The following is a 14,778-nucleotide window of genomic DNA, read 5'->3' on the forward strand; positions in this document are numbered from 1 at the left end:
AATTCCAGTTTGTTTCAAAGAAAAATTTAATGAATGCACTATACTTTTTTTTTTTTTTTTTTTTTGCCATACGCGGGCCTCTCACTGTTGTGGCCTCTCCCGTTGCGGAGCACAGGCTCCTGACGCGCATGCTCAGAGGCCATGGCTCACGGGCCTAGCCGCTCCGCGTGAATGCTCTATACTTTGAGTATCATTTTAAAGAACAACGTTTGTTAGTGAAATGCCAATGATACACATATACAGTTTTAATCATATGAGGTATTAGGTTTTTTAGCCAATAAATATCCTATTTCTCCTAATGTTTTGTTAGAACATGTTTAAGAAAATGTAAGAATGACTTTCCTGTTATTTGATCTGTCACTTCATTTCAACTCTAATCCTCAGTAATGTAGATAATCACTGTGGATTATTTAAATTTTATTTATCCTCTTTGTTTTTTAACAGGCTTTTGTCTTGATATTTTCACATTATTGGATCACTGACTTTTCTCACTCCAGGCTTGTATCAAAATTTTGTCACTCTCTTAATTTGTTCTGAAGGGGTTTTCCTTTCTTTTTCTATGGTTTTAAACATTCATTGTCCATTGAATAATCTTTAGTTTTTCCTCTACCAATAAGATAAAACCTGTTTCCATATTACTTGCAGTTAAAAAATGCAGCCTTGGGCCTCCCTGGTGGCGCAGTGGTTGAGAGTCCGCCTGCCGATGCAGGGGATGCGGGTTCGTGCCCCGGTCTGGGAGGATCCCATATGCCGCGGAGCGGCTGGGCCCGTGAGCCATGGCCGCTGGGCCTGCGCATCCGGAGCCTGTGCTCCGCAACGGGAGAGGCCACAACAGTGAGAGGCCCACATACCGCAAAAAAAGAAAAAAAAATGCAGCCTTTTGTTCTAGTATGCTTATTTCCTTGAAATAATATAACTAAAAGTTCTGTCCATTTTTAATTTTGTTCCATGAAGTGGGGAGAGATTTATCTACTATGTACTGAAACAGAACTTCCAGGTTCATGCTTCCAAAGTAACTAGGCAAATAAAATCATTCATATTCCTCAATCAAGTTATTCAAATTTGCTAAAGGCATGCATATAGGATTATAATATCTGCAATATATGCTAGCTGGCATTATTTCTTATGTTTCTGGATTTATGTGGAAAGAAGACGTTAACTCTGTCAAAGTGAAGCCTATTGACATTTATCAATTTCATTCATCTCACGTTTTAAAATTGAACTATAGTTGATTTACAATGTTGTGTTAATTTCTGCTGTACAGCAAAGTGATTCAAACATATTTTTTATATTCTTTTCCATTATGGTTTATCATAGGATACTGAATATAGTTCTCTGTAGGTCCTTGTTTTTTATGCATTCCATATATAATAGCTTACATCTGCTAACCTCAACCTCCCTCATCTAACATTTTAAATTTCCTTTTTTTTTTTTTTTTTTTGTGGTACACGGGCCAATCACTGTTGTGGCCTCTCCCGCTGCGGAGCACAGGCTCCTGACGCACAGGCCCAGCGGCCATGGCTCACGGGCCCAGCCACCCCGCGCATGCAGCATGTGGGATCCTCCCGGACCAGGGCACGGACCCGTATCCCCTGCATTGGCAGGCAGACTCTCAACCACTGCGCCACCAGGGAAGCCCTAAATTCCCTATCTTTAAATGCTTTATCGCTGGTGTTTGTAAAATTTTCTTTCCATGTGGTTTAACCACATCTGAAGATTCTAGCAAAGATCATTTACCTCTAGGTCATCCTTCTAATTCAGTGGTCCTTAGCTATATGTAGGATGGTGGAATCACTGACCTCTTTGAGAATCTGATGAGAGTCATATGTGGCCATTCTCCCCTTAAAATTACACAGCATACCACTTGGCATAATATTCAAGGATCCCATGCTGAAACTCATTCTTGGACCTCTGTTTATGAAACTTTGTATCTCAATATTAATTGTCTAAAAACATTCTTTATTCCAAATTAGGCAACAAGGTTAAAATATGAATTATTTCAGACTCAAAAGTGATTAAACCATCATATCATTTATGAAATTTTGTAAATATAAATAAATGTGAATGTTAGGTAGGGCATACATTATAACCCATTTCCCAATGAAGTTCTTGGAATGACTGAACGTCATTTAAATTTAATAAAATGGGGCTTCCCTGGTGGCGCAGTGGTTGAGAGTCTGCCTGCCAATGCAGGGGACACGGGTTCGTGCCCCAGTCCTGGAAGATCCCACATGCCATGGAGCAGCTAGGCCTGTGAGCCATGGCCGCTGAGCCTGCGCGTCCGGAGCCTGTGCTCCATAACGGGAGAGGCCACAACAGTGAGAGGCCTGCGTACCACAAAAATAAATAAATAAATAAATTTAATAAAATGAAATTGGAATGTTTTAAGTAAAGATTAAAATTTTGAAAATCATTACTTTTACACAGTATATAAGTAATCAATGAACATTTTAGATAATTCCAAATGATGTGGATTAATTTCTATGGTATAAATTTAGTGTCTTTTGTACTTATTTTTAATTTCAGGCATTCTATGATGTAAAATTGTAATTTCATCCTATTTTGTAATTTGATTGTTTAAGTATTAAGCTCAATTTAGATGTTCCTATCTGTTTAATAATTTAATTATGTCTAACAGTGTGTGAGGACTACATACACACTACAATAAGGTTGCTTACCAATTATGGTACATTGACTAGTTTTGAAAATGGAAGATACAAAATGAAGAAGCTTGATGGTGATAGACAATTTAAATAGTCCAATAGCATCAAAATTCAAATATGTTTTTCATTAATTAAGAGCCAGTGTGGTAGTTGATTTAAGTTATTTTATACTTGTAGAACCATTCTTGGTTATTATTTTCTGGTTCTATAAAGATTTAATTTCTCAGTTTCCTTTATTATATGTAAAAGGAATGGTGATAACTTATTGGTTTAAAGATTTTGGTTTGAATTTAAATGAGCTTATAAATAATATATTTACTTGTTCACAACTAGCTGTGGGATCTTATCTGTGTTTTGTTTTCCCTTAAAGCTGGTCTTGAATTAATGAATAAAATTATGAAGTCTTTTTATTCTCCCTTGAATCATAGTCACCATTGTCATTTCTGAAGAGAAGCATATTCTGTGTAACTACTAAATGGCCTGGAAGGAAAGATTTAGAGGGAAACTAAATGGTCATTATGAAGTTTTTTGACTTTTGTCAATGAGATTGGGCTCCAAAACATTTCACGTGATCTTTTTCATATTAGTGCTCTACTGCCACTTCAGCATACTATGAAATTTGGAGGCTTTGACTCAACATTTTACAGAAAAATCCTTTACTCCTGCTAGAGTAAAATATTCCAGAATCCATACCAAAGCTTCATTTTTCAACATATTATGTGAATGAGAGCAGTTGTATGAAAAGTAATCACATTTGAGCATCAAGGAACCAAAAACATCTTCCATATTTATGATGAATTATAATATTCACCAGATTTATGAATAAAATAAGTTATATGAATGAAATATTTGTTTCTTTTCCTTTACTATTTGAGGGAATTCTTGACTTTCTCCTAAACTCTTAGAATGAAGTGCTTTTGAAGGATGCAAATCACTACAAATGTGAATTGTAAGCAATATAAGGGCAGAGGTGAGGTATATTATTCTTTATTTTATTGGCCATGATAGCTAAGGAGTAGCTTCTGACATGCCACATTTCAATGATTATTTTATGATCGACTTTGAAGCAGAATATTCTAAAAACTGAAGTATAATAGAATTATTGTACTTTGTTAAAAATATCATGTATATTAAATAAATAGGCATTTACAAATGATCCATGAAAATATCCAAAAAGTCGAAATAGATTTAAAGTGAACCAAAAAGTGGCTAAACCAAAAAGAACCTCAGGGTCTTTCTTGTACTTACATAATCAGTCACATGATGTCGCTGTACACTCAAAAGGTGAAAAGGGAAAACTTTGTCTCCATGTCCAGATTCCAAACATCCACAGAATAATCGACTCCATATTGACAGGAATGCTGGGTAAAATTTACTAAATGTATACTTACAGAAGGGGAGACTGGTCATAAATGTTGGCAGGCAAGCTATCTCTTAAAACTGACAGTCTCACCTCAGAGATCTCTTTGTCTGCAATGGAGTTTTCCTGGCGAGGAGGCTTCGAAGCTCGGCGCCTGCTGCTTTCGCTTCTGCTCCTCGCAGCATGGGAGACGGGGAGCGGCCAGGTCCATTATTCGGTCTCTGAGGAAGCCAAACACGGCACCTTCGTGGGCCGCATCGCCCAGGACCTTGGGCTGGAGCTGACGGAGCTGGTGCCGCGTCTGTTCCGGGTGGCGTCCAAAGGCCGCGGGGACCTTCTGGAGGTAAATCTGCAGAATGGCATTTTGTTTGTGAATTCTCGGATCGACCGGGAGGAGCTGTGCGGGCGGAGCGCGGAGTGCAGCATCCACCTGGAGGTGATCGTGGACCGGCCGCTGCAGGTGTTTCATGTGGCGGTGGAGGTGAAGGACATTAACGATAACCCGCCGGTGTTCAGAGGAGAACAAAAGGTACTTATTTCTGAATCTGCTCCTCTGGACTCTCGTTTTCCTCTAGAGGGCGCTTCCGATGCGGATATCGGCCTAAACTCTCTTGTGACCTATAGGTTAAGTCTAAATGAGTATTTTACTCTTAAAGTAATAACGAAAACCGATAAAAGTATATTGCCTGAACTCATTCTTCGGAAGTCATTGGATAGAGAAGAAATGCCAGAACTTAATATATTGCTGACCGCTGTGGATGGCGGTAAACCCGAACTAACAGGATCTGTTCAGATTCAAATAACCATCCTGGATGTTAATGACAACGCTCCTGAGTTTGATACGCCTGGCTATAAAGTAGTGCTGTTTGAAAATGTCCCAAACAACACCAGAGTGATTCAACTAAACGCTTCTGATCTAGACGAAGGACCAAATAAAGAAATTTCCTATGGAATCAGAATGATTCTGCCTGTGAGTGAGAAATGTATGTTTTCAATAAATGCAGAAACAGGTGAAATTAGGATTTATGGGAAACTGGATTTTGAAGAGAATAATGAGTATGAAATTCAGGTTAACGCTATTGATAAAGGGATTCCTTCTATGGCAGGTCACTGCACGGTCCTGGTGGAAGTTCAGGACCTGAATGACAATACCCCCGAGGTAATGATCACTTCGCTGTCGCTCCCAGTGAGAGAGGACGCTCAGGTGGGCACCGTCATCTCCTTGATCAGCGTGTCCGACCGCGACTCCGGCGCCAACGGGCAGGTGACCTGCTCACTAACACCCCAGGTCCCCTTCAAGCTGGTGTCCACCTTCAAGAATTACTATTCGCTGGTGCTTGACAGCGCCTTGGATCGCGAGAGTATGGCGAACTATGAGGTGGTGGTGACAGCGCGGGACGCGGGCTCGCCTTCCCTGTCGGCCACAGCCAGCGTGTCCGTGGAGGTGGCCGACGTGAACGACAACGCGCCCGCGTTCGCGCAGCCCGAGTACACGGTGTTGGTGAAAGAGAACAACCCGCCCGGCTGCCACATCTTCACGGTGTCGGCGCGGGACGCGGACGCGCGGGAGAACGCGCTGGTGTCCTACTCGCTGGTGGAGCGGCGGGTGGGCGAGCGAGCGCTGTCGAGCTACGTGTCGGTGCACGCGGAGAGCGGCAAGGTGTACGCGCTGCAGTCGCTGGACCACGAGGAGCTGGAGCTGCTGCAGTTCCAGGTGAGCGCGCGCGACGCGGGCGTGCCGCCTCTGGGCAGCAACGTGACGCTGCAGGTGTTCGTGCTGGACGAGAACGACAACGCGCCCGCACTGCTGCTGCCCGGGCCGGGCGGCGGGGCGGGCGCGCTGAGCCAGCTGGTGGCGCGGTCGGTGGGCGCGGGCCACGTGGTGGCGAAGGTGCGCGCGGTGGACGCGGACTCGGGCTACAACGCGTGGCTGTCGTACGAGCTGCAGCCGGCGGCGGGTGGCGCGCGCAGCCCGTTCCGCGTGGGGCTGTACACGGGCGAGATCAGCACGACGCGCGCCCTGGACGAGGCGGACGCACCGCGCCAGCGCCTGCTGGTGCTGGTGAAGGACCACGGCGAGCCGGCGCTGACGGCCACGGCCACCGTGCTGCTGTCGCTGGAGGACAGCGGCCAGGCGCCCAAGGCCTCTTCGCGGGCGTCGACGGGCGCCGCTGGCGCGGAGGCCGCTCTGGTGGATGTGAACGTGTACCTGATCATCGCCATCTGCGCGGTGTCCAGCCTGTTGGTGCTCACGCTGCTGCTGTACACGGTGCTGCGGTGCTCGGCGCCGCCCAGCGAGGGCGCGTGCGGGCCCGGGAAGCCCACGCTGGTGTGTTCCAGCGCGGTGGGGAGCTGGTCTTACTCGCAGCAGAGGCGGCAGAGGGTGTGCTCTGGGGAGGGGCCACCCAAGGCTGATCTCATGGCCTTCAGTCCCTGTCTTCCACCTTCAGGAGAAGATTGTTTAAGTCCTTCCAGTGAAGTAAGTCCTTGATATCATTCAAGTATATTAGTCATTTTGAACTTTTCGTGTATTAGCCCAACTTTTCAAGTAATATTAAATAATGAGATAAAGATGAAATGGAAGCCAGGGATCACCCCATTTAAAATTTTTCTCGTTCTATAATTTTTCATATTATCTATGAATGGTTAGCCTTGAAAGATATAAGTACATTTGAGTGAAAACTGTCTAGGTTCTGATAACTCAAATTTATTTTTAATTTGTACTTAATTTCATGATTAAAGAAAATTTGCAAGGTTAGTGCAGAGAGTTCCCAGATATCATTAACTGGATTCTTTTACTGCTCTTTATGTGCATAGGCTTGTAAAATAGCCTTGTTGTCCACCAATATAATTCCAGTAATCTCCTTTTGAGTATTATAACGATAATAAAAATTATGTTATTAATGCTAAGATGAATAATTTTATGTTATTCCCATGGAGTGCCTTCTTTCTTTCAATTGGGATTGGCTACAGTATTGTTCTTATTTACATAAGTATAATAACATTAAAATATTATAATATCCATCTAAAGCAGGATGCACCTTATAATTGATGGTTTACAATAATTTAATTGGCTTTTTTTCTTGGTAGCACACAAGTAATGGTGCATCTTACAATTAATAACATTTCTTTGATTCAATAAAACATAAGAATTCTTATTGGTCCCCTATTATTTTCCAGAACCTGTTCTAGGATCTTTAATTGTATTATCTTATTTAATTATCATATCACTCCTATGGTGCAGGTACAATATTTATCATCGGAATTTTACTTTAAGAAGTCTGAAACTTAAGCCACATAGACTGTGCAAAGTGGCTCAAACTCAGTTTTGAAGGATCACCAACTCATTATTGCGTACTACTGCTCTGACACAATTATCAGGTGAATCTTCTAAAATGCATTTTACATCTTGTAACTTTCTTCCACACAAAGCCTTTCCAGAGTGTCTTTTAGTGAGAGGGAAAGAAGCAAGTAAAGAGGGAGATACTGAAGATGAGACAGGCAGAGAAAGAATGAAGATGAAGATGAAAAATATGAAAGAGAATAGAATAGAGAAAAAATAAGAGCATAGGGTTGGCCTTAAAAGTGGGGCGATTTTTCCTTAGTAGGGAATGAGTAATAGAGAATATAAAGAAAAATGTTGACATAAGAAGAGAGCCATTGAGTTCATATTTGATGACTTATATCTGTGGGTAAATCATCTGAGAACCAGGTTGTGGGGATGAGGCTGAGAATTTGAGAAGAGAGAAGAAAATATGGAAGAATCTCTGTAGGCAGGAAGTATGAATTCACTTGAGGGCTCAACTGGGGTAAAGGTGAGAGTAAACTTGTAGGGAATATAGTAATCCTGGTTAAGTGACTAACACACTGAGAAGCTCAGTAGAAGGAATGTAGAAAACGGATAGTTAGGCTGTGTGTTGGAAGGTAAATGTTAGAGGGGTGTTATAAGTAGGTGTGTGCCTTTAGGGTGTCTGGAAGGGCATGTTTTAAATGGTTGACTGTGTAGTCTAGGTTAGGTGGAGAGATAAATGAGACAGGTAGGGCCTGATAGACAAGAACAATTAGAACCAAAAAACTATTCCCATTATAAGAGTAAAGGTATGTTAATAAAAGTAATGGAGCAATGAGGAAGATGAGGGTGAGAGAATACCAAATGCTCTACTCACATTTTCAGAGGGGAGCAAAGATTCAGAAATGAACCCAACTCTTATTTCCTGCAGAGTTGTGCACAAAACAGGCAAGAGAATTATTGGAGCTATGTTCTTTCTTTCCTAGCCCTATTTGGCCTGGATCTTGGTGACTTGGTAAAGATAGGTACAGTATTAGTTAAAAGTAAGACTCCCTTCCTTTCTTCCTTGCTAGAGATGTGTTAACATCTGTATCTACCTGTTGTTACTTGGAAAATCAGTCAGTTTAAATGATAGTAGGAGTTTCTCCAGTGATGGTGTAAGATAAGGAGAGAGAAGAGGGAAATTTAACCTATTGGTAGTAATTTCATTTCTAGCAAATACATAATATACTAGTTCTTGGCATGTTTTATACAAAGAGAATCCAGAACTTTAAAATACTGTTATATCTAAATGATCTACATTGGGTGTTTATGGTACACACACATGCACATACAAACTCATACGCACATTGATGGACATTTCCTTCGAATACAAATATTTTATCCAAATTTCACAGTCATATTTGGGGGAATTTATAAATATTGTGTTTATTTAAAATCTTGTATATCAGTTACCGAATTTCCACATTCATCTGTTTTATTCTTATGTGATTCGTTATGTTTCCATTTTGAGTCAAGGGAGTTGTGTGAATAGGTCTCAAAAATATTACAGGAAAAGGACATTCCCACCCAAATCTACAAAGCTGTGCAGAACTAGAGTCTGAGTTCTAAAAGCAAATGTAGAATATTACCTCTTTTTACAAATTCTGCACCACGTTTTACACATGCAAAAATGTACTTGTGGAAAGATGGAACTCATCAACCAATTTCAACTAGCATCCAGTGCTGAGCAGAATACAGTGATTTACTGTTGGTGGAAAGAAAAACATTTAATCTTCCATTACGTATTTGCAATGAAAAATGTCACGAAATGCAAGAAGAAAAAAAAAACCCGCTACATCAACCAAAAATATGGACCGAGTCATTTTTACACTTACACATTCATGCGCATGGTGTCGCTCTTCACTGAGAACAATTCCTCGAAGAAAGAGCCTCCCCTCTTTCCTCCCCGCAGAAAATTTGGCAGATAGTGGAAAACCTCTAGTGAATTCTCCCGCAATAGAAGCCCGTAAAATTAGACCTTGAAAGGCATTTAAGATAGTCTATATACTTCAGTTATCTCTGAAGGCTTTTGAGTGTACCATGCTGTTTTCCTGGAGAGGAGGCCCAGGAGCTCGGCTTTTGCTTCTCTCGCTTCTGTTCCTCACAGCCTGGGAGACGGGGAGCGGCCAGGTCCACTACTCGGTTCCGGAGGAGGCCAAACACGGCACCTTCGTGGGCCGCATCGCCCAGGACCTGGGGCTGGAGCTGGCGGAGCTGGTGCCGCGCCTGTTCCGGGTGGCGTCCAAAGGCCGCGGGGACCTTTTGGAGGTAAATCTGCAGAATGGCATTTTGTTTGTGAATTCTCGGATCGACCGGGAGGAGCTGTGCGGGTGGAGCGCGGAGTGCAGCATCCACATGGAGGTGATCGTGGATAAGCCGCTGCAGGTGTTTCATGTGGAGGTGGAAGTTACAGATATTAACGACAACCCGCCTGTGTTCCCTGAAAGTGAAAAAAGAATAATCATCGCTGAATCTAGACCTCCGGAAACTCGGTTCCCACTAGATGGCGCATCTGATGCAGATATTGGAGTAAACTCCGCCTTGACCTACCGAGTCTATCCCAACGATTATTTCACTTTGGGCACACAAAACAACCGTGAACAAACGTCTTCGTTATCGCTTGTGTTAAGGAAATCATTGGACAGAGAGGAAATTCAGGAACATAGTTTATTATTGACAGCTAGTGATGGAGGCAAACCCGAGCTGACCGGCACAGTTCAGCTGCTGATTACAATCCTGGATGTGAATGATAACGCCCCAGAATTTGACCACTTAATTTATAAAGTGAGAATGTTAGAGAATGCATTTAATGGAACATTAGTGATCAAACTAAATGCCACAGATTCTGATGATGGTACAAATGCAGACATAATCTACTCATTTAGAAGACCTGTATCGCCTGCAGTATTATATGCGTTTTCCATAAATCCCGGCAGCGGAGAAATTCGGACAAAAGATAAATTGGATTTCGAAGAAAAGAAATTGTATGAAATATCCGTGGAAGCAGTTGACAACGGGAATATTCCAATGGCGGGTCATTGTACCATTTTGGTGGAAATAGTAGATATAAATGATAACGCCCCAGAAGTTACCGTCACTTCTTTGGCTCTTCCGGTGCGAGAGGACGCTCAGGTGGGCACTGTCATCGCCTTGATCAGCGTGTCCGACCGCGACTCCGGCGCCAACGGGCAGGTGACCTGCTCTCTGATGCCCCACAGCCCCTTCAAGCTGGTGTCCACCTTCAAGAATTACTATTCACTAGTGCTTGACAGCGCCTTGGACCGCGAGAGCGTGGCGAACTATGAGGTGGTGGTGACAGCGCGGGACGCGGGCTCGCCTTCCCTGTCGGCCACAGCCAGCGTGTCCGTGGAGGTGGCCGACGTGAACGACAACGCGCCCGCGTTCGCGCAGCCCGAGTACACGGTGTTGGTGAAGGAGAATAACCTACCCGGCTGCCACATCTTCACGGTGTCGGCGCGGGACGCGGACGCGCGGGAGAACGCGCTGGTGTCCTACTCGCTGGTGGAGCGGCGGGTGGGCGAGCGAGCGCTGTCGAGCTACGTGTCGGTGCACGCGGAGAGCGGCAAGGTGTACGCGCTGCAGCCGCTGGACCACGAGGAGCTGGAGCTGCTGCAGTTCCAGGTGAGCGCGCGCGACGCGGGCGTGCCGCCTCTGGGCAGCAACGTGACGCTGCAGGTGTTCGTGCTGGACGAGAACGACAACGCGCCCGCACTGCTGCTGCCCGGGCCGGGCGGCGGGGCGGGCGCGCTGAGCCAGCTGGTGGCGCGGTCGGTGGGCGCGGGCCACGTGGTGGCGAAGGTGCGCGCGGTGGACGCGGACTCGGGCTACAACGCGTGGCTGTCGTACGAGCTGCAGCCGGCGGCGGGTGGCGCGCGCAGCCCGTTCCGCGTGGGGCTGTACACGGGCGAGATCAGCACGACGCGCGCCCTGGACGAGGCGGACGCACCGCGCCAGCGCCTGCTGGTGCTGGTGAAGGACCACGGCGAGCCGGCGCTGACGGCCACGGCCACCGTGCTGCTGTCGCTGGAGGACAGCGGCCAGGCGCCCAAGGCCTCTTCGCGGGCGTCGACGGGCGCCGCTGGCGCGGAGGCCGCTCTGGTGGATGTGAACGTGTACCTGATCATCGCCATCTGCTCGGTGTCCAGCCTGTTGGTGCTCACGCTGCTGCTGTACACGGCGCTGCGGTGCTCGGCGCCGCCCAGCGAGGGCGCGTGCGGGCCCGGGAAGCCCACGCTGGTGTGCTCCAGCGCGGTGGGGAGCTGGTCTTACTCGCAGCAGAGGCGGCAGAGGGTGTGCTCTGGGGAGGGGCCGCCCAAGGCAGACCTCATGGCCTTCAGCCCCAGCCTTCCTCCTTGTCTGAGTTCTGCAGCGGTAACAGGTGAAATAGAACCAGATTCAGAACAGTTGAAAGAGGTGAGGTCGTATTTGAAATTTTCTTATTGTTTTAGCCCTCCTCAGAGTTTTCTATTTAAGATTCTTCAATCTCAATTTTAAGATCGTTCTTTAATTTTGCTCATCATTATGGTATTTCATGAGTGTTACTGACATCATTAGTTTCATTATTCTTCAGATTGAAATCTTAAGGCAAAAGCCATAATATTGTTCATAATGTTAATTATTTGTTTTTGTTGTATTCTTAATAGTTTTAAAGTATTTATTACCTACATGAGCATTTTCAAGAAACTCCACATTGTGAGTACTTGAGCATTTAGAAAACTTTTGCTTTAATGAGGTAACCATAATTAAACACTTTAAAATCTCTTTATTTTAAAAATATATCCATCTACCCACATACAGGTTTGTTTTGAACAGTGCCATAACTTTTAACATAAAATCTTTTTAAAGGTGCATTTTTCTTTCTTTTTAAAAAATCTTTTTTTGTTTGCTTCCTCCTCATTTTCCTCTAGAGACATCACTGTTCCCCTGTATGATATCCAATATGAAGAACCTTATGATTTCCTTCAACATTTTTATGTTCAGTTAATTATTCATACACATGCATACACCTGGTGGGTTTTTTGTTATTGTTTCTTTTGGATAATTTATTAGAAGAGATAATGCATTTTACATTTCTCAGTCACCAATACCTCGTGGAAATCCCTACAAATCTGACACTTTTAATAGCTGTGTAGTACTCCACACTCTGGATGTATCATTTTTTAAAAATTAATTAAATTATCTTTTTATTTTTGGCTGTGGAAGTCCCAAATAATTAGCTTTTATCTTCCATCTATACCACAAAAATTTTTCCTCCTATATATTGATTTGTTTAGGGTATATTTTACCATATAAAATTGTTTTAAAAATTTCTCTGTTTTTCTGTTATGGATTTTAATGTCTCTAGGTTTAGTTAGGAAGATCTTCCTTTTAGATTGAACATTCATTAATTAAATTCATTTAACAAACATTTGTTTTTAAATTTAATTTAATTTAAAAAATAAGTATAATTTACATATAATACTATATTAGTTTCAGATGTACAACCTAATGATTCAATATTTGTATCTATTGTGAAATGATCACCACAATAAATCTACTTAACGTTCATCACTATACATAGTTACAAAATTTTTTTTCTTTTAATGAGAACTTTTAAGATCTATTCTTTAGCAACTTTCAAATATATAATACAGCATTATTAACTATAGTCACCTATAGTCATTCTGTACATTACATCACCAGGGCTTATTTATTTTATAACTGTCAGTTTGTCTCTTTTGACCACCTTCACCCATTTCACCCACCCTCCACCCCTTGCATCTGGCAACTACCAATTTGTTCTCTGTATCTATGAGTTTGTTTGTTAGATTCCACATAAGTGAGGTCATTTTTTCTTAACGTAGGCATTTATTGCTATAAACCTCCTTCTTAGCACTGCTTTTGCTTCACCTCATAAGTTTTGATATGTTGTGTTTTCATTTTCACTTGTTTCAAGATATTTTGAATTTCCCATTGATTTCATCTTTGACCCCTTGGTTTCCAGGAGCGTGTTAATTTCCGCATATTAGACCATTGTGGTTGGAAAAGATACTTCATATGATTTCAGTCTTTTAAAATTTGCTTACACTTGTTTTGAACCTAATATCTGATCTATCCTGGAGAATGTTCCATGTGTGCTTGAGAAGAATGTATATTCTGCTGCCCTTGGATGAAATGTTCTGTGTATATCCGTTAGGTACATTGGATGTGAAGTATAGTTCAAGTTCGATGTTTCCTCATTGGTTTTCTTTCTGGATGATCTATCCATTGATGAAAGTGGATATTGTAATGTTGTCTATTAGTTCCTTCAGATCTGTTAGTATTTGTTTTATATATTTATGTACTCTGATGTTAGGTGCATATTTATTTACAATTGTTATATCCTTTTGATAAATTGACCACTTTATCACTATTAATGGCTTTCTTTGTCTCTTGTTACAGTTTTCTACTTAATCGACTTACAGTCGATTTTGTCTGATATATGTATAGATACCTCTGCTCTCTCTTTTGGTTTCCATTTGCATGGAATGTCTTTTTTCCATATCTTCATTTTGAGAGTGAATGTCTTGGAGGCAACATGTAGCTGGTTTTTACTTTTTCTTTTTTTTTAAACCTATAAATTGATTGGACAATTTATTCCACTTACATTTAAAGTAATAATTGATAGGCAAGAACTTACTATTGCCATCTTGTTCATCGTTTTCTGGTTGTTTTGTAGTTCCTTTGTTCTTTTCCTCCTCTCTTGCTATCTTCTTTTGTGAACTGATGATTTTCCATTGGGGTATACTGTGATTCCCTTTTCTTTATCTTGTGTGTACATACGTACTCTGGTTTTTTGTTTGTTTATTTTGTTGTTACCCTGTGGCTTACTTGAAATGTCTTATAGCTATAACAGCCTATTTCAAACTAACTTTTATCACATACAAAAACTCTACTCTTCTACTCTCCCCTTACTTTATTTTTATTTATTTTTAAAATTTTATTTTATTTATCCATTTTTAAATTTTGGCTGCATTGGGTCTTTGTTGCTGCACGCGGGCTTTCTCTAGTTGAGGTGAGCAGGGGCTACTCTTCATTGCAGTGTGCGGGCTTCTCACTGTGGTTGCTTCTCTTGTTGTGGAGCACAGGCTCTAGGCACGCAAGCTTCAGTAGTGTGGCACGCAGGCTTCAGTATTGTGGCACGCAGGCTCAGTAGTTGTGGCTCACGGGCTCTAGAGCACAGGCTCAGTAGTGTGGCGCATGGGCTTAGTTGCTCCACGGCATGTGAGATCTTCCCGGACCAGGGCTCAAACCCGTGTCCCCTGAATCAGCAGGAGGATTCTTAACCACTGTGCCACCAGGGAAGCCCTCTTCCCTTACTTTATGTTTTTGTTGCCATAATTGACATCCTTTAACATTTTATTTATTTATTTATTTATTTATTT

The 14,778-nt window shown here is 42.7% G+C and overlaps 2 protein-coding genes across 2 annotated transcripts in view; both read left to right on the plus strand.

The window, feature by feature from the left end:
* The first annotated feature begins 4,124 nt into the window (after positions 1 to 4,124).
* LOC132486386 (protocadherin alpha-12-like) lies at positions 4,125 to 6,554 on the plus strand. The gene has a single exon (XM_060093480.1). The coding sequence runs from the start codon at positions 4,139 to 4,141 to the stop codon at positions 6,512 to 6,514; it is 2,376 nt and encodes a 791-aa protein (XP_059949463.1). The 5' UTR covers positions 4,125 to 4,138; the 3' UTR covers positions 6,515 to 6,554.
* A 2,840-nt stretch (positions 6,555 to 9,394) lies between these two features.
* The window catches only part of LOC132486385 (protocadherin alpha-C2), a 97,375-nt gene continuing 91,991 nt past the window's right edge, over positions 9,395 to 14,778 (plus strand). Inside the window, exon 1 of the mRNA XM_060093478.1 lies at positions 9,395 to 11,729. Coding sequence (XP_059949461.1) covers positions 9,395 to 11,729 — 2,335 coding nt within the window. The remainder of the gene's footprint in view (positions 11,730 to 14,778) is intronic.

This window comes from Mesoplodon densirostris, chromosome 3 (genome assembly GCF_025265405.1).
Source record: "Mesoplodon densirostris isolate mMesDen1 chromosome 3, mMesDen1 primary haplotype, whole genome shotgun sequence".
Lineage (NCBI taxonomy): Eukaryota > Metazoa > Chordata > Mammalia > Artiodactyla > Ziphiidae > Mesoplodon > Mesoplodon densirostris.

Bases quoted from the DNA above. Each gene is read 5' to 3' on its own strand.
- LOC132486386 (XM_060093480.1), top strand. From the start codon at position 4,139: ATGGAGTTTTCCTGGCGAGGAGGCTTCGAAGCTCGGCGCCTGCTGCTT.